This window comes from Pantherophis guttatus, chromosome 1 (genome assembly GCF_059756535.1).
Source record: "Pantherophis guttatus breed Tessera chromosome 1, ASM5975653v1, whole genome shotgun sequence".
In the NCBI taxonomy this organism is placed as follows: domain Eukaryota; kingdom Metazoa; phylum Chordata; class Lepidosauria; order Squamata; family Colubridae; genus Pantherophis; species Pantherophis guttatus.
In genome coordinates this window covers 45,365,524-45,384,218 of record NC_142063.1, presented here as the reverse complement: position 1 = coordinate 45,384,218, position 18,695 = coordinate 45,365,524, and the positions used below count along the sequence as shown (strand labels likewise).

The window sequence follows — 18,695 nt, the reverse complement described above, 5'->3', positions numbered from 1 at the left end:
TTAAAAGTTTAATTAAAAGTTTCTAAGCTGAATGTAATTTAGACCAGAACTTTCTTCATCCATTTTCAAGAGTGCCTGTGTGATCAGGAGTTTTGAAGATCACATAGGCTTGCATCATTTGTTATTTTGGGTTGTCTGATTGCTCTTAATACCGATTCAAGGGTTTCACATGCACTTTCTAGTCTGAACTCCTGCACCTGTGAAAAATTCATATTTTTTTTCTTTGGATTCTGGGACAGCAATGAAAAATACTGCAGTTATACACGTGTGTCTATTCTTAAATTCCATTTAATACAATGAAGCCTAATCCCAAGATTTATGGGTGCAAAATGGATACCAGGATGTGCAGCAGCTGCCCACTGAACACTTTTCCAAGGACTTATTGTGTAGTTGTAAAGCCAGATGTGATTTGCTGCGTTTGGCTGAAGTAGACAAAACTTGGCTTAGCACAATATGCGACCCTGGCCGTTACTTTATTCATGATGAAAACAAACCATGTTTCGTTTCCCAGAGTAAACCTTGTGCTTCCCCCTTCAGGAACAAGCCGCTTTGCTCTGGCCTCAGAGGACGAGAAAGACGCTTTTCCCTTTAAAAGGTTGGGCGCGCACAGACACCCATCTTCATGAATGGAACTTCCCCTCCTCCCTTGTGTGGGCGAGCTCATTCCGCTCATCACCGGGGTCCTTTTCCTCATCGGGGAGGAAGGGAGGGGGGCCCCGGGCAAAATGGTTTCTTCTCGACGGCGCAGTGTTGTTTTTCCTGGAACTGCACCGGCCGCGTAAAAGGGCTGCGCAGAGGGGCCACGGCTGGCGCGCCTCGGGCTCCGCTTCAGATCATCTCGAAGCAACGCTCCCTTCGCGCCGCTTCTCCTCCTTTTTCTGGGGCGGGCGGGAGCGGAGAGAGAGAGAGAGAGAGAGAGAGAGAGAGAACGGGGGGAGGAGGGACCGCTGTGCAGTTTGCAGCAATGGCAGAGCTAGAGGAGGGGGAGGGACGCAGCTCGGGTCAGAGCGGGCTCTCTTCGCTTCGGCTCCAGCAGATGGTCGCCGTTCCTCGCTAGCCCGGCCAGACCGCCCCGCCGCCGCTGCCAGTGCTGGGACCCAGCAGCCTGTTCGCAGAAGAGCACCGCCATGTCGACCAAAGCAGAGCAATGTAAGTAAGCAACAGCGGCGAGACGGGGCCCGTCTTCTCCGCGGGGAATAAAAGACGCAGGACGCCGCCGCCGCCGCCGCCGCTGCCCGGGCTTTTCGGAGGGCGGGAGAGGTGCAAGGAGGGAGGCCGGGAAACCTTAGCAAGGTGCGGGCGCTGTCCGTGGTGCTGGATGCGGCTAGGTGTCGACGACCGGCCCTGCTTGCAAGCGGCGGGATGGGAGAGGGGCGGAGCGAAAGCCAAGGGTTCCCCGGGCACCGCAGGTTTCGAGCGCTTGGTCCGGGGGAACTTTGCCTCTCCGACAGTATTCTGCGACCCCATTTGAGGACGCGTGTGTGGTGGCTGATTTCTGCCATGGTGTTTTTTTGAAAGACCGCGTCTGAGGAAGAGAAAGCGTGACACTGTAAAATGGCGAGAGAAACCCAGCCCAAAGCAGAGGCCTTAGCTGTGATGTTGTTAGGATTTAGTCATTTTCTTCAGAAAAGGGCCTAGCTTAATTTGCTTACTTCAATTGTCAGTGCGGTCCTACCTCTGTGCTCGTTAATTTGTTCCAGCAGGTGTGATGAATACCAAAAATGATGAGTACCCAACAATTTTTTTCCCCATAAGGAGTAATGTATAGTGAGTCACAAGGCAGCTGACACTGACAAGTTCTTAGCTGTGCCTTGAGTACCAAATAAACAAATAGTATTGAGACAAAATGTTTGCATTAAAACGTGTTGAGTACCAAATCCAATGAGTTTCAAAGCAATTGAGTACCAAGGTGCCACTGTATATGAATATGCCTTCATTCTGTACTAGCTTACTCAACCTTGTCAACATAAAATTCAGGAGCTTTCAGTCACAGCTCTGTTGTTAACTTCCTCCCACACCTACTCCAGGCTTATTTTACCCAAATAACACTGTCTTTCACTGTGGCTTTATGAGTTACCAATGAGTTAATGTTTACATACTCAATTAATATATGATTAGAAAAGGAAGTAAGAAACTGGTCAGATCCATATGTACAAGCCAAATGTTTATAAGGCATCTTCTCAAGTTACCATGATATATGGCCAACTATTTCTGTGGTTTGATTACCCATCATTGAATGAAATAGTGTAATAAGATCACAGAAATATCAAATTGAATGGAGCCTGTGGCTAGCTGCACTATTCTCCAGTGTAAATCAGAAGTTCCTGTTGAAATGTTCTGCAAAGCCTCTCAGGGAAAATTAATTCATTTTGGGTGAACTTCTTAAATATCTTACTGATATGGTAAACAAACTCTCTTTCAAATTGGAATTTAATAGGATTTTCTCCCCTCTTAAATAAAACATTGCACTGCTGCTAGTAGTTGGCCAACACGCTGATCACAGAGCTACAGAAACATAAATCTGAGAAGGAGTACACTGCTGCTGTATTCAAATCAAATGGAGGATATTTCTCAACAGGTATCTTTCTGAAGTTTTCTTAGAAACCATATGGGAAGAGAAACATTGTACCAGACCATTAATCAGAGAATTATTTTTATAGATGGTTTAGCAAATACCAGGAAATTGTTCTTTCTTTCCATAGGAGGGATAAGTAGTTTTCTGCACTGGAATTCTCAGAATATGTTGTGGATGCTCCCTTAAAATGGCTGCCATAAGGGGTTTCTTTCTGTTTTTTCTTTTTTACAAAGAAAGAAACCCCTTATGGCACTTTGGCATTTTATTTTATATAATCAGAAATAGTTGCTTCCTCATACCCCCTCTAGCTCTTCCTCTGCTTATCATTTTTCTTGGCAATGAACACACTTCTAGTGAAAATATTGAACTTTAGCCATGCTCCAAATTTATATCTGATTTTGCCTATAAGGTCAGTGTGGGCACTCTTGGAAATAAAGGATAATGGAGATTAGATCCTTTGATCCAACAGTTCTCTCAGAAACTCTCAGTTAAGCATACCATCAAAATAACTATGAGCTAATACTTTGTTAATAATGAGATACGTTTGGATGATTTTACCTCTACAGTATTTTTAGAGAGGATATTAGTACATGTAGAATTTAGTTCATTAAGTATTAAGAGAAAGTATCTCCTTTTTAAGTTCAAATCATGTGTTGATCATTAACAGATACACAGTTGTATTGTGTCTGGGAACTATAGTTCTATAAGTGAAATAAACTATAATTCCCAGGATTATTTGGAGAAAAACATGATAGATAAGCAATCCATGCATCGTGGTGTTACAGGATAATCAAGAGCTCTTCAAATCTATTACACTAAACTACACTAGAAGGCCAGAAGGCACCTAGCTAGAAAGCAAGAGTTTGTGAGTTCAAGTCCTGCCTTAGTCATGAAAGCTAGTTGAGTAACCTTAGGCCAGTCACCCTCTCTCTGCCCAACCCACCTTGCGGCCATTGTTATAGTGGAGCAAATAGGAAGAGGAAGATGTGGTAGGATTGTTTGCTACCTTGAGTTTTGTAAAAATAATAAAGGTGGGATATAAATAAGTCAATAAATAAATAATGAACATTTCGAGGCTCTTGGCTCCTGCTGGGGAGCAAGAAAAGCCAGAAGATAGCTATGACCTTAATTCCTCTTTGTGACCAGAGTATTAGAGTATTAGCCTATGAATCCCAATATTTTTTGGATAGTTGGCACATTTGGAATTCATAAAGCATATTGTGGGTTCTTTTACAAAAAGCTGCAATGATGGATAAAGCTAACCCATTTACTAAAGTCATATTGGCAAGGTTGTTCCCCCAACTTGTTTTTTGTTTCCCGGTAGATTTTACTTTTTCAATTTACCATTCATTTTTTCTCCTGAGTAGATGCACATGCTCCTAACCTATACATCTGCAGTAAGCATCTATTTCTTTTCCTCCAGGCATGCATGTCTAATTTTTAAAAGAAGGTTTGAATTTCCTCCAGGGGATTCAGGGCCTGTGACTGGTGATGTGATGATATCAGAATGAACATGATTAAATATTCAGGTCTTTTAAATATTTAAGAACACACAGATATGTGCATTAAACTTTAGAATATTGAAGAGTATTGTACCACCGAAAACTACAATTTTGCCTTTAATTTGATAACATGATTCTGGGACTGGAACACCAACTGAGCTGCAGGCCACTGAATTTTCCTGCTATAGAAGATGGAATGCATACCACGTGGCTGAGTTTACACACAGAATTAAACAAAATCATGTTATGGCTAGAGTATGGTGTGACAATAGTAGAGAATTCTTGTGCTGGATTAAGGCCATCCAATGTTTATCATATATTTGAATGCACTGCAGAGCAAGTCTACCATATTTGTCCTGTCTGAGCAAAATCATTGACATTTTGGTAAGTTTGTCATTGGCTCTGTGGGTTTTGAATCAGTTCTCTTTGTTTAGTCAGTCAGTCAGACAGTAATACATGGTGATGCCTAAATGTGGTGATACCTAAACATGGGAAGAGAAGAGCTACCTTCTTTGGTTCCCATATGCCTCATCTCATTTTCACCTGCATTTTATCTCCTCTTAGTTGATCTATAGGTTGTTTTTTCTTACTTCAGCTTGAATATTTTCTGTACCTTTCATATTATACTAGACTGAATAAAACAATTCAGACAAATCTCATGGTTGTGCTTCACAGTAATGCTCCTTGCTTGCATGTTGATTAGATGATTGCAATTTCAATGGACAAGTCCCAAGAATCAGATAATGTTATATGTTATATGGTACAAAAATGCTAATAATGGTTCCTTTAATTTGTTCTCTATATTTCCAATGATTAGGAACAGTCCAATAAATGGGAGAGGAAGAAAGTAATCAAGAGACCACAGAGTTAGGGGGGTATTGAGGACATATTTTTCCATGATTCACTGTCCACAATCATGCAATCACTAAGTGTTTTAAAAGGATAAATGCCATAGTAACCAGAACTGAAGCTGCTAAACATATTAAATAGAATATCTTAAAAACTGAAGCTACTAGAAGTAGGTTGTAAGATGCAGAATTAAATAGTATGCTTATTATTGATTGGGTCTGTACATCATGCTAAGCAGTAACGTAGCTAAGTGTGTTTTGTAAATTGAGTGTACTCCAGTAGTAATAATCATAGTGGAAAAGGGTTTGAGTTATTATGCAAGAAGAGTTTTAAGCAGAGATCAAAAACTAAACCAGATCTGCTATTTTTTGACAATTGGTTGGTTTACAAAATACCTTGATCGCATCTCCTCTTCAGGTGCCCTCTTCCTTCTGAATCAACTTGTAACCAGGCAAGCTCTCCTTCACTAGCTATACAGCTATATTCACTGGACATATTCAGCTAGAAACTTAAATTAGTGAGCAAAGGGTTGTGGGCAGAATATAATAGAGTATATTATTTTCTGAGATGGAGAACTGAGCTAAGCATTTTTCCCCATTTTCTTCTTTCATGCAATACAAAATCCAGTTGCTTCCAAGATCCGATACTTGCAAGAATACCATAATCGTGTCCTTCACAACATTTATCCTGTCCCCTCTGGAACTGACATTGCCAATACTCTGAAGTATTTTTCTCAGACATTACTAAGGTAAGTTTTAAATTATGATCTCAAAGAAAAATATAAGTACTGTATGTATACAAGTAGCCTATTGACAAATGATATGGCGTTTTGCAGAAGGGTCAAAGCTCATTGAAACATAGCTTGAATTAAGTAACTATGGCAGAATCTGGTTAGACTGGGCCTTTAAATGCAGCAGCATGATGTGGAATGAGATGTTGAATTCTTTCTTACTTTTCTTCAAAGGAATCCTAAAATGAAAATAAGCAGAGAGAAACCCTATAGCCCAGACCAGGCCTTTCCTGGCACACTATTTTTCAGGATGATATTAATGTACTGGAATATTTAAACTGTGATCAAGTACATCAGCCTTCCCAAACTGGTCCTCTGGTTATGCTAGGCTACAAAAGTCAGTAAAATTTAGTGTAGATTTATGCTACTTGGAAATTCTAGGAAATATATCTCAAAGGTGCTTTTTCAAGAGGCAACTGGACTTTTTTTTTCCTTTGAAGACATTTCGCTTCTTTGAAGCAAAACGTCTTCAAAGAAAAACAAGAAAGTCCAGTTGCTTCTTGAGAAAGCACCTTTGGGACAACTATGACCTCAATGACTGAGAATCTCCATAGACATCTGGGAAATATAGTGTAATCCATCTGAAAGGCAACAGGTTAGAAAAGACAACCTTCTCATGCACATGGAAGCATTTTGTTCTATTTTACATGCCTTGGTTTTTTTAAAAAAAATTAGATTATTCTGCTACATTCTGTAGACTGGGCCATGGCTTGTCAAGGTTAACTACATGCCACACAACAGCCAACTCTAAACTCACAAATAAAAGCTTGGGTTGGTTATACTTATGTTCAGCTTTAGAAAATTCAGAGGTTTAGCAACCTAATTGTCCAGCCTCTGTAAGCTACAGAATGTACAGTACAGTAGTTATATTATTGCCCTGTAAGGCTAAATGAGTAAGTTATAATTAGCAATGTCCTCAATGTCTGATTAGTCTTCATTCTGAAAATATTATGAACAGCAGTAATCTTTATAAGATTGGTTTTATAGTAGTCTCAGTGATTCTAGATACTTTGTATAATGAAATTAAAATTTGGACTCTGTCTCAAGTTTGTCCTGCATTCAGGATTTGGTTTAATCCCATCTGCAGTCAATAAAATTAGAAAGAAGCTTGTTTGCTGCATAGCTATAAAACAGGAATTTTCCTACAAAGATTCTCTAGTGCAGATAATCCTTGTGATCAAATTATCTTCTCCTTAGTAATGATATTATTTTTGAAGGTGTCTGATTTTTGTCCATATATATGTATCCCAGAGCTTTTAATAACAACTTGATTTATTGAAATTGTAGTCAACTATTTTTGAAAAGATTTGCCTTCTGATTGCTCAGATCATACTGTTGTTAAAAGTAGAGGAAAATGTTAGATTTTTTCCCAATCAATTAGTAATCCAGTGGCCTCTCCATTTACTCAGTACTTATGAATTTATGGCACAATCAAGGTGAATTCTGCTATTCTAAATAGTGCAATATAGAATATAATATTAATATGCATGTATCATATAGTAATCATTTTTCCAGAGCTTGATTAATTATTTTCACAAGCATGTTTTAGATGGGATATTTATTTGAGCTGAAGTTTAGGAATAGAAATTTCTGAAATAACCCCAAACTGTTCTTTGAGCCAAGCTTGGTCTGGCTGCATCCAGGTAGGGAGTTTTGGAAATGGTTTGCCACCGGCCTCTTCCAATTTCCTAATATTGTCTTAGCTAAAAATTTACTTTGGAAATTAGAAATAAGATAGAATAATACAACTGCATGGTTGATTACTCAGTGAGCTCACTGAGCCTCTGGAAAAGGATATCATGCTTCAAAGCTGTTGCCAAGATTTTGTTAAACATTTTATGGAAGGAAGATCCATACTTATCTGAATGACCACATTACCAAACACTCATAGTATCCCTTAATATTTGATCAGAAACTCTAACTAAACTTATTGCAATTCGTTTTCTGATCTTAGAATATTTTTCCTTTTAAACCACAATTTTCCTTTAGGAGCTGATATATAGTAGTAACGATGAGAAGTAGAATGTGGTGGACCAAGAAGAGTTGAGATCCAAATTCTCACTAGATATTAGACCGTTTTCGGTGATACGGGTTATCAGAATCTCTCAGCCCCACTCACTTCATAGGACAGTTAGGAGAATGAAATATTTGGATTTGATTCCTGAAATATGCAAATTTAGCACTTAAAAGTTCTAAAAGCATGTGTATCCTTTCCTTAGATTGCATGGCTGCACAGCATAGTCAACCTAGAACTTCTAAAGAAGGAGTGGTATACAACATAATAAATAAGATTAGTTTTGTAAAGGAATTAGCAGTAAACACTGCACTAACATCGCCACTCTCTTATATATTTCTTTCGTATGTGGTCAATTTTAATATGAGTAGTAATGGGACAGATGAGAAGAACACACATTTCAGTTCTTAACAATGTCAACCTCTCTCCATCAAAACTTGTAGTCATGTAGGAAGACATTTTCTGTAAAGAATTCAATGCCACCAGCATAATATGAAAAGAAATAGATGTTGCTCTATTATCTTAATGTGTCTTAACTTCCCATGTGCTCAATGAGTTTAAACCAAAATCCTGTTGCTCATTATGACTTCAGAACAGTCATGGTCAATTTAGTGATCTTCAGATGTGGTTGGCTACAGCCACCTTGAAGTCTCAGAAAAAAGCTAAAAATAATCTTTGGCCTGAAGAATCAGGGAGCTGATGCAACTATAGAGTGAGAGAATTCTCTATTCAGCAAACTAAATTCTTTATATTGTAAGTTAAATAAAAACTAAACTTCAGTCCAGAAATTTCTTTTATATATATGTGAATGTGTATGTATGTATACTATACTATTTATATGTATATATATACACACACACATCCCATTTCACTGAGCCCTTATTTGGCTGCTAGTCTTTACAAGTATGTTGTAGAATTCTGTGTGTTGTGGACATGGGTAGAGATTATGGAAGATGACCTTAATAGAGATATGAAGGGACTCTTATCTAGGCAAAAGTTTCTGCATACAGTATCTCCATCAAGGTTAACTTCCATACTCTCTACAACATTGTCAAAATACTTGTAGTTACTTTAGACCTAGTCTAGAGGTAAGAAAGCTGTGTTTCTCCAGATGTGGGAGATGATCTTTATCATCCCAAACCAATGGAATTCAAGACCTGGAGCCCAGCTATATCTGAAGATTCTCTTTGTAGTTAAGAAATTGCCACAACAATTGTTTCATACAAAAAGTGGCACGCTGAAAAATCAAAGTGTTTTGCCATAGTTTACTCAATTAATTTATAAATGAAGATTGAATGGAACCAATATATTTTGCTGACTTTCATTAACGACGATTTGGGTTGCATTTCAATTTGCTCCTCAAATGTCTTTCTTTTTAGTCATCCCAGGGATAAAATATGATCCTTGATTTACAGACATCTTGAGAGGATATCAAATTTGGGGAGGGGAATTGGGCTATGCTGGTTTAATTGGAAAGATGGGAAAATGGAAAGAAATTGCATTGAATTTTTTGACAAACAAAACATCACATAAAACAATCACCATGCACAGCGCATAATACATTGATTCATTAAGCTCCTCCTTAAGTTTTTGGCCAAAAGCATTTCTCTGCATTTAAGCATGAATTTAATTTTCATGCATTGCTCATTTCCAACCTGTTTTACCCCAAATTTCCACTATGATTATAAAAATGTAATAATTCACCTCATATAAATAAACTCTTTGCTGGTAGATTTCTGCTATTCAAAAATAAGCCAGGATCCAAATAACCTTCTAAGAGCTTCTGCATACACAGCCAGATTATTCAGGTTTTTTTACAAATGGCAGCGTGTCAGAAAGAGTTGGTGAATGCAACTTGAACTTCAGGAATGATTTTTGAAATGTTGACAGTGGCTTACAGTTTTCACTTTAGAATGCCTAAATACAAAAGGGAAGATAAGATAGGCTAGAAGAATTATTGTTACACAGAAGCAAAGGAAACTGTTCCCACTCAAAAATCTCTTACACAGGTGCCATTAAATATACAAAAGCCCTGTCCGTTTTTTGTCCCCTATCTATATGATCCTAGAGAAATGTAGACACTTTGAAACTGGAATGGAATAGAAATAGAAATTAGATTAGAATAGAATAGAATAGAATAGAATAGAATAGAATAGAATAGAATAGAATAGAATAGAATAGAATAGAATAGAATGACAGAGTTGGAGGGGACCTTGGAGGTCTTATAGTCCAACCCTCTGCTTAGGCAGAAAACCCTATACCATTTCAGACAAATGGTTGTCTAATCACTTCTTAAAAACTTACAGTGTTGGAGCATTCACAACTTTGGAGGCAAGTTGTTCCACTAATTAATTGTTCTAACTGTCAGGAAATTTCTCCTTAGTTCTAGGCTGCTTCTCTCCTTGATTAGTTTCCACCCATTGCTTCTTGTTCTACCCTCAGGTGCTTTGGAGAATAGCTTGACTCCCTCTTCTTTGTGGCAACCCCTGAGATAACAGAACACTGTATCATGTCACTCCTAATCCTTCTTTTCATTAAGACAGACATACCCAACTCCAGCAACCATTCTTTATATGTTTTAGCCTCCAGTCCCCTAGTCATCTTTGTTGCTCTTCTCTGCACTCTTTCTAGAGTCTCCACATCATTTTTACATTGTGGCAACCAAAACTGGATGCAGTGTTCCAAGTGTAGCCTTACCAAGGCATTATAAAGTGGTATTAACATTTCACTTCACTGCATTAACAGAGGGATTCTATCCCTCTGTTAATGCAGCCTAGAACTGTATTGGCTTTTTTGGTAGCTGCAGCACACTGTTGGCTCATATTTAAATGATTGTCCACTAGGACTCCAAGATCCCTCTCACAGTTATTGAGCCAGGTACCATCTATGCTATACGTGTGCACTTGGTTTTTCTTGCCTAAATGTAGAACTTTACTTTTTTCACCATTGAATTTCATTTTCTTAGATAGCATCCAATGTTCAAGTGTGTCAAGATCCTTCTGTATCTTAAGCCTATCTTCCGGAGTGTTGGCTATTCCTGCCAGCTTGGTGTCGTCTGCAAATTTGATGAGTTTCCCATCTATCCCCTCATCCAAATCATTGATGAAGATGTTAAAGAATACTGGATCTAAAATAGAGCCTTGTGGGTACCCCACTGCATACTTCCCTCCATGTAGATGCAGTTCTGTTGGGGACTACATGTTGAGTACAGTTGGTCAGTCAGTTACGAATCTATCTGATTGTAAGCTGTCTAACCCACATTTGTCTAACTTATCAAGTAGTAGGTTGTGGTCTACTTTATTAAATGCTTAATGAAATCTAAGTAAATTATATCCACAGCATTTCTCTGGTCCACTAATTTTGTCTCTTTGTCAAAGAATGTAACACAATTTGTCTGGCATGATTTGTTTTTGACAAACCCATGTTAGCTTTTGGTTATGACTTTGTTTGCATCTAGGTGTTCACAGATTCATTGGTTGATTATCTTTTCCAGAATCTTCCCAGGTATTGAGGTCAGGCTATTTCCCCCCCCCTTTTTTTTAAGATGGGAACTATGTCAGTTCTTTTCTAGTCCTCTGGTAGTTCCTTGATGCTCCAGGATCTTTGAAAGATATAGTTCAGTGGTTCTGAGATCATGTCTGCCAGTTCCTTCAGAACCTTGGGGTGTAATCCATCTGGTTCTTGTGATTTGAACTCATCTAGGGTGGACAGGTGCTCTCTTACCATTTTCTTGCCTATTTTAAGTTGTATTCCTAATCTGTTTTTTATAGTATTGTTTTTGATAGGTTGGACTGTTTTTTTTCCTTTTGTGTAAAGACAGATGCAAAAAACGAGTTCTGCTTTCTCCCCATTGCTTGTCATCTTCTTGCCACTTTCAGCATCCTAACTACATAGTAGGATCATCTTTGGAAAGGCAGAATTATGTACAGGTTCTACACTGATACTCCTTTTGCAATTGAAATTTTTGAGCATATTGAGAATATACTGTATTCTTTGTGTTAGATCTGTGCAATCTTTAAAAAGATGCTTTGCAATGGATAAGAGCAAATATAAGTCACCTCTTTTTAAATAATTTACAGCAGCTGTACCTTGAAAAGTTCATGTCACTGCCTTGGTATCTGCTCCTGGGGGTTCCATAAACAAAGTGTTAAAAAGTTATGATATTTGTGTAGTTACCAAGCACACCTAAATTGTATTAAAGTAACAAAAATAACTTTACAATACACATGGTATGTCAAAACTTTTGAGCACCCCTAATGTTTGGAAATTGAATGTTGAAAAATTTGACATGCCCTAACAGGGCATTAGACTAAAGACCACTAAGGTCCATTCCAACTCTGTTATTCTGTAATTCTGGAATGTTGCCTATACACACACAGCACATTTGCTTTCCTGGCAACCCCACGGAAAGAGTATATTTGTATCAGTACCATACAGAAACAAGACCATCTTCTAATACAACCCCATGAGGTTGCAAACAACAAAGCCAATTCCAAAAGAGGTACTTTATACACCTCCCCATTCATGGTGAAGCATTATTTACATAAAAGTTGTTCGTGGAAATGTGAAACCAAGTATCTGACAAATCCCAACATGCAGTGCAACACTTTTTTGGTTAAGGAGATATAAGGCTGTATTGTCAGGATTTTGTTCTGCCCCAGCTCCAGATTCCCAAGGATTGTGTCACACACCAACCGTCCTTATCAAAGTTGTAACATACCAAGAATAAACAAAGTCCGGCAAAGGTTGGCAACCAGCCCAGAAAACAAGATACGATAAGACACTCGCTATCCAAACTGCTCTTTAATAATTACACGTTGTTTCCAGCAAGAAATTACTAACTGCGTGCGACTTAAATAGGCTAAGGGAGTGGCCAATTATCCTCAAACCTTACTCTCGAGGAGACCTCCTCCTCCTGAATAGCCACTCCTGCCTTTTGGCAGCCCTGTGTGCTCGAGCATTGAGGAGAGGCTCCTCCACTTCGCTCTCTCCACTTGAAGGAGCCTCTGGAGGTTCTGAAGGCCCTGGCTGAATCTCTGTCTCTGGCATCACATCCTCTTCAGCCTCCTCACTGTCTGACGCAAGCGCCGGCTGCACAGGCTGCTGGTGCGACCCCACACCAGCCTCCTCGTCGTCAGGATCAGCCACAATCCGCGCAGGCTGCTGGCGGGCCACAACAGATTTAGAATAGTGGGAGAACAAGTCTAGCCGTTGTATTGAAAATCTTAATAGCAGGTGGGGAATCAATGATTGAAACTTTACTTAGATCTGGGATGTCTTGTTGGGGAGCAATAATCGTTGCCTCATTTATACAGTTGTCCTTTACATGGAACTGCCCTACATGCAACTGTTAAAGCAGCAGTTCCCAATTTGACATTCTTCAGATACGTTAAGAGTTCCCACTTGGCATGGGAATAGTAGTCCCAACACTTTTGGCAATTATAGTTTGGTGATGCCTGTATTAAACAAAACCTTTATTGACAATTAAATAATTACTTTTAGGGAAACTTAAAACTGAATTTTGTCTTTAAACATTCTGAGCAATACCATAGCAGTATCTGAAGATACAAATGACACAGCCAGGTGGATCCAGTAGCCCCATATGTGGAAGCTTAGTTTTGGAATGCTTCTGCTGGAGGAAATGCACGAGATTCCAAATTTTTCATCCCCATAAAAAGCTGTTCTATCTGTGGAAGTCAGCATATAGGAATAGCAGAAGGAAAAAAAAACCACTCAGATATGCCTCTTCCACTTATATCAGCAAAATCTCCTTCGGATCTCAGTCCTTCTGGAATGGAGGGAACCTTTTCAGTTGTGAAAGGAAACTAATCTGTATTGTGAATACCTTCTAAGCAATTTATACTATGAGATCTAATAGATTATGGTTAACTCTGCATTAATATTCATATGAAGGAAAGACTAGTTCTGAAAAACAACAGAAGAGGATGAAGAAGCAGAATGTCTTGCAGATTTGACTGTCCACAAACTGAAAGGCTCCTTCCATATATAGAAAGCATTTATCCTTGTTTCTTATTGGAGACAAGCAAAGGACAGAGATTATTTTGCAAATCCACTAACATTATTGCTGCAACATTAGTGGAAAGGGAAATAAAGGAGAGAGTTTGAGGAAGTGTCAAGACAGTTGTTTGTTCCCTTTATCATGCAAGTTGTTGTGTTGGTAAACACAAATGTAAAAGGAACAAGATAGAATATGAGTGCTTATTGGTCAGAATGGCTTTATATCAGCACAGACTTCATATGCCTCTGGATATTTTTTCTTTAGAGAATATGAATAAAAGCATGATATTGGCCTCATATTTTGCTATGGGGCTTTTATTTGGCACAAGTTTCATTGTGGAAAAAGTATTGAGCTAGAAAAAGCTTTTGACCTGAACTTTATGTTCTCTTGTCTTTAGAGAATATATGAGAAGAAGAATTGTGATAAACAAGCCAAAACATAGTTTTTATCACTGAGATATTTCAATAATAAAATTCATTGCACTTTTAGGAAACAGACTGGATGAGGGTGAATTACTGCATGATGGGATATGTAGTCTCTGGACACAACACTTCCATATTGAAGAGGACAACCTTGAGTCAAAGATTGGCATTGAATGCACAAATATATATGAAAACTAAAGCTCAATATGATTTAATTATTGCTGCAAATAAAGTGAATAATTTAGTGAAAATCAGAATGAAAACTAATAAGAAAGCAAGTAGAAAGATACAGCACAAGTGATCAATTAAACAATCCTCCCTCCTTTGGGCTTCTATTTTAACTTTAATTCAGACAAGCTACTGGTCTAATGTAATAGAAGTCAGTATCTTTTATCCCTACATTTCTGTTTATTACAGTTAGCATTGCTACTAGGGTACTTTTTTGGGATATCTTGCATTTAGATGACTTATTGGTCTTATTTTATTAACTACTTTCATGACAACTGGATAATAGTTAACTAGAAACCAATTTAGGAGAACTGTTATACAAGGCACAATAAATATTTCAGAATTTAAGTATGTTAGTCCAACATATTCTCCAGCTACACAGGTTAAAGCTTTGGGGCTGGGTCTACAGCACTTCCCCTCAGTTTGGTGCATACCAACTATGTGGGCCTCAGAATTCCCAACAAATGACAAACTGAGAATTCTGAGTATTGTAATGCTAACTAAACTTAAGGGCCAGACTGGGGAAAGTTGCTTTGTACATTGGATGAAAAAAAAAAAAAGGCACACTTGAACATACTTGTACATTTATAGATTGCAGCACCATAATATGCTGTCTATATCCTAGAGCTATCTGTAACTTTCCCAGTGCTATCTTTGAAGATATCATTTGGGAATTTTTGCTTCTTGAATAATCAAATCGTTGAATCTAATAAAAGAAGGAACTTTAAAAATATTAAGATGTTATTCAACACTCTTCTCAATAACCATCATTGGAAAGTTAATTTCTGCAGTAGATAGAAAATTAACCATAGTCAAAATGATAAGTGATGTAGGGTTTCCTGCCTAAGCAGGGGGTTGGACTAGAAGACCTCCAAGATCCCTTCCAACTCTGTTATTCTATTCTAAAATAGGTGATTTTTCAAATAGTTTCTCTTTCATCACACAAAGATTAATGGATATATAGTTTGGTGTTATGTAAATACACTTTTTATAACTTAATTCTCTAACACAAATCATTTTTGCAAGAGTGGTGAATATCTGTAGCTCGGGTGTAGGATGAGGGTGAAGGTTCATTTCCGAACATTTTATTACCAGGCTAGGTGACGTCTTCAGCAGAATTTAGGGAATCCATCTCCTAAACTCCACTGAAGATGTTACCTAGCCTGGTAATAAAATGTTCGGAAACCAACCCACAAGCTCGGAGAATGAACCTTCGCTCTTACAAATCATTTTATAATAAAGTAGAAAATCATTTACAATCATAAAATTGAATATCTTTAGCTATTCTGATTTCAGTAGGAGCCAAAGTGTGTTTAAGATTATAGTGCTAAACTTACTTATTGGGTGTCCAGTTAGACTACCTTCTGATTGTTGTTATACTCTTACTGCAAGTCTCAGATTTTAAAGTGCTATACTAGTTAGATAATGCCCTTGTAGTTTGCTTACTTAGCAGCAGATTTTAAACAGTTATTTTAAAAAATTAGCATAATTTGATTAGGGGGGTGTTCAGAAGGCACAGCAGTCTATTTTTTGCTTCCCATGAAGCTTTTCTTTTATTCTAAATTATTTTTCCTTTAGTTTGTAAATTCATTAAATAATGTAAGTAGCAAAACAATGAATGCTAACACCTTTTCTGCTATGCAGTTATATATAACTGGTAATGCTTGCTTAGTCCTTAGAAAGTAACCACAAAATAGAACAGCATTATGTTTCCTCCCCGCCCCCAATTAAAAGCAGACACAAATTATCATTCTCATTAGCTCACGAACATATGCTGCAGCCCATCAATTATATATTATTTTAAAGCTTACCTAATGTAGTTTAGCTAACATTTTAGAAATATATATTATTTCTAAATCCATGTGCCTGTTGAAATCTCATTATCTCAGATGATACTGAAAGACTGTCATGAAACAGTATCATGTATTACATACAGACATTATTTTAATGCAATAAACATGTGATTTTTAAGGTTCTCTTAACAAACACACATGTTTATTTTTTGCTAAAACATGTTTCTGTAAGTGTCACACCTATCTTTTGCAAGTATTTTATCTTTGGTTTTCCAATCATGAGGTTCCAAATGTTATCTCAATATTTATTTGATAAAAGGTCAACAATTCACATAATTGACATAGTGCTGCTCTAGCTTTTGTTTTCTATAACAAATCGCATCCAATTCTGTAGAACTGTAAAACATGGGTGTGCCACTGAAACATGCATTTTTATATTTTTGCTCCTTATGAACCAGATAACACATGAGATGCAATGGAAATTTCCCCACTTGTAGCAATTTTTGAACTGTATTTCTCCTAAGCATGGAAGTAAATGGTTGCTAGATATTTCAAGATGCCTTAGTATTGGTAGAGACTGCATCTCATGTGGGATGTATCTGGAGTTTTATTATTTGTTTTATAGTGTCATTTCAATGTAATGTGCTGTTCTTTGTGTCTTTGTTGTCTCTTTTTTTTCTTTGTCCCCCCAACAGCATTTTGTCCCGCACAGGGAAGAAGGAGAATCAAGATGCCTCCAATTTGACAGTGCCCATGACCATGTGTCTTTTTCCTGTGCCATTCCCACTCACCCCATCTCTAAGACCACAGGTCAGTTCCATCAACCCTACTGTTACTCGCTCCCTCCTTTACAGCGTCCTGCGAGATGCTCCTACTGAACGAGGCCAGCAAAGTCGGGATGCTCAGTTATCTGACTACCCATCATTGGACTATCAAGGACTATACGTGACATTGGTGACTCTGCTGGATCTAGTTCCTTTGCTACAACATGGTCAGCATGGTGAGTGAATTCTTCTTATACTCAACACGATACATAAAGATTGTAGGCATATGCAGGCGTATTTCAAAATATCTCCAAATCAGATGCCTTCAGATGAATTTGGACTAAAGTAGCCATCTTCCCAGTCTACAGCCTATGAACTAGACTACCTTATTATGGATTTTTTGTAGTCTAGCTAAAGTCTGGGAGGGAAAGGTTGGCTTAATATTAATTTGCAAAACTTAAGTCATTGTTAATTGCCACAGATAAAAATGAATGTGTGTGACTACATAATCGCACATGCACGCACAGTATATTATATATCGAATGCAGAAATGGCTTGTCGGGGTTTCTTTTTATAAGCTACAGTATATTAAGCTTGTTTTGGATCTTACATTAATAAGGTAATAAATTATATAACTGATTTTTGGTAATAATAATTTGAGAGTCTCAGCAGATTGACAAAAATATTAAAGAAGTGACCTGGAAGCTTCCGGATTTCCATATCTGCATCTGGAATAAAAAAATAAGCAGCCTGAAATTAATGCACACACACATATAATATTAATTCCTGTATGTATGCAGTATATATAGCAATATATTCAAACTTTGAAGCATGAAGCGTTCTCCATATATTTTTTTGTCATTATTTCTTTTGTGTGAAAAGTGTATGTATCAGCTCACATGTATTCTTCTTGCCACATGATCTGAATTCCTATTCATTGATTCCTAAATATAACCAACATTAATGACAATATATAAAATATTTTAAATAGTGAGATCACTTTAAATAGCTTGTATATATACCGTTATATATATATTTGATGCATCAGATTGATGTGTGACAGAAGCATAGCAGTATATTAATTGTTTTCAGTGTAAATTTACGTTCTGTCTTGTTTACTGAGGACATGATGAAACAAAGATTTTTGTGGTAATTGGTACAAGTGCTATAACTGAATTGAAACCCATTTTAAAATATTAGGATCATATTTAGCTGCACATCCAGAAATCTCATGGACCAAAAGTTTCTTAGATATTACAGTATTGTAGAACGTGGCTATGTTGCAGCCAACACTAGATAGGTTCATGATCTACTAATTTCAATTGTATCAACTTAGTGATTAAAATCAATCATAGATACTCCAGGTGTAAAATTGCTACTAATGTCTGAATATTTGAGCCTTTCCAGATTAATGTTGCGACAATTTAGCACAAAGTGCTAAATATCCTTAAGTGTCAGTACTAGGAGTTCCACATAAGAAAGTTGGATCCCATCATCAGTTTTCAGGGTCAGTCCAAGGATCTTCTGAATATGAGTTGTTTCTTATCAGTTTTTGGAAGTGCAAGGATAACAGTGCATGAAGTGATGATACAAAGTGGGCACACACAAGGTTTTAAGGAATTTTCCTGTTCTTTGGTGGGGGTGTTAATTTTGGTTTTAGGCTATTTTAGGGCATAAACTCTAACTTCTTGCCACTTATTGTACCTTCTTCTTTCGTTGGGGGTGTTACTTGGAACCCT

The 18,695-nt window shown here is 37.6% G+C and overlaps 1 protein-coding gene across 22 annotated transcripts in view; it reads left to right on the top strand.

The window, feature by feature from the left end:
- Positions 1-569: 569 nt before the first annotated feature.
- The window catches only part of UNC79 (unc-79 subunit of NALCN channel complex), a 133,127-nt gene continuing 115,001 nt past the window's right edge, over positions 570-18,695 (top strand). For 11 of the 22 annotated variants that reach the window (XM_034418383.3, XM_087872704.1, XM_087872695.1 and 8 more), the window contains exons 1-3: positions 996-1,149; positions 5,554-5,674; positions 16,888-17,192. In XM_034418383.3, coding sequence (XP_034274274.1) covers positions 1,128-1,149; positions 5,554-5,674; positions 16,888-17,192 — 448 coding nt within the window. In that variant the 5' untranslated portion in view covers positions 996-1,127. Of the gene's footprint in view, positions 1,150-5,553; positions 5,675-16,887; positions 17,193-18,695 lie in introns of those variants that run through there. The other 11 variants (XM_087872713.1, XM_087872696.1, XM_087872683.1 and 8 more) reach the window with 4 other exon arrangements.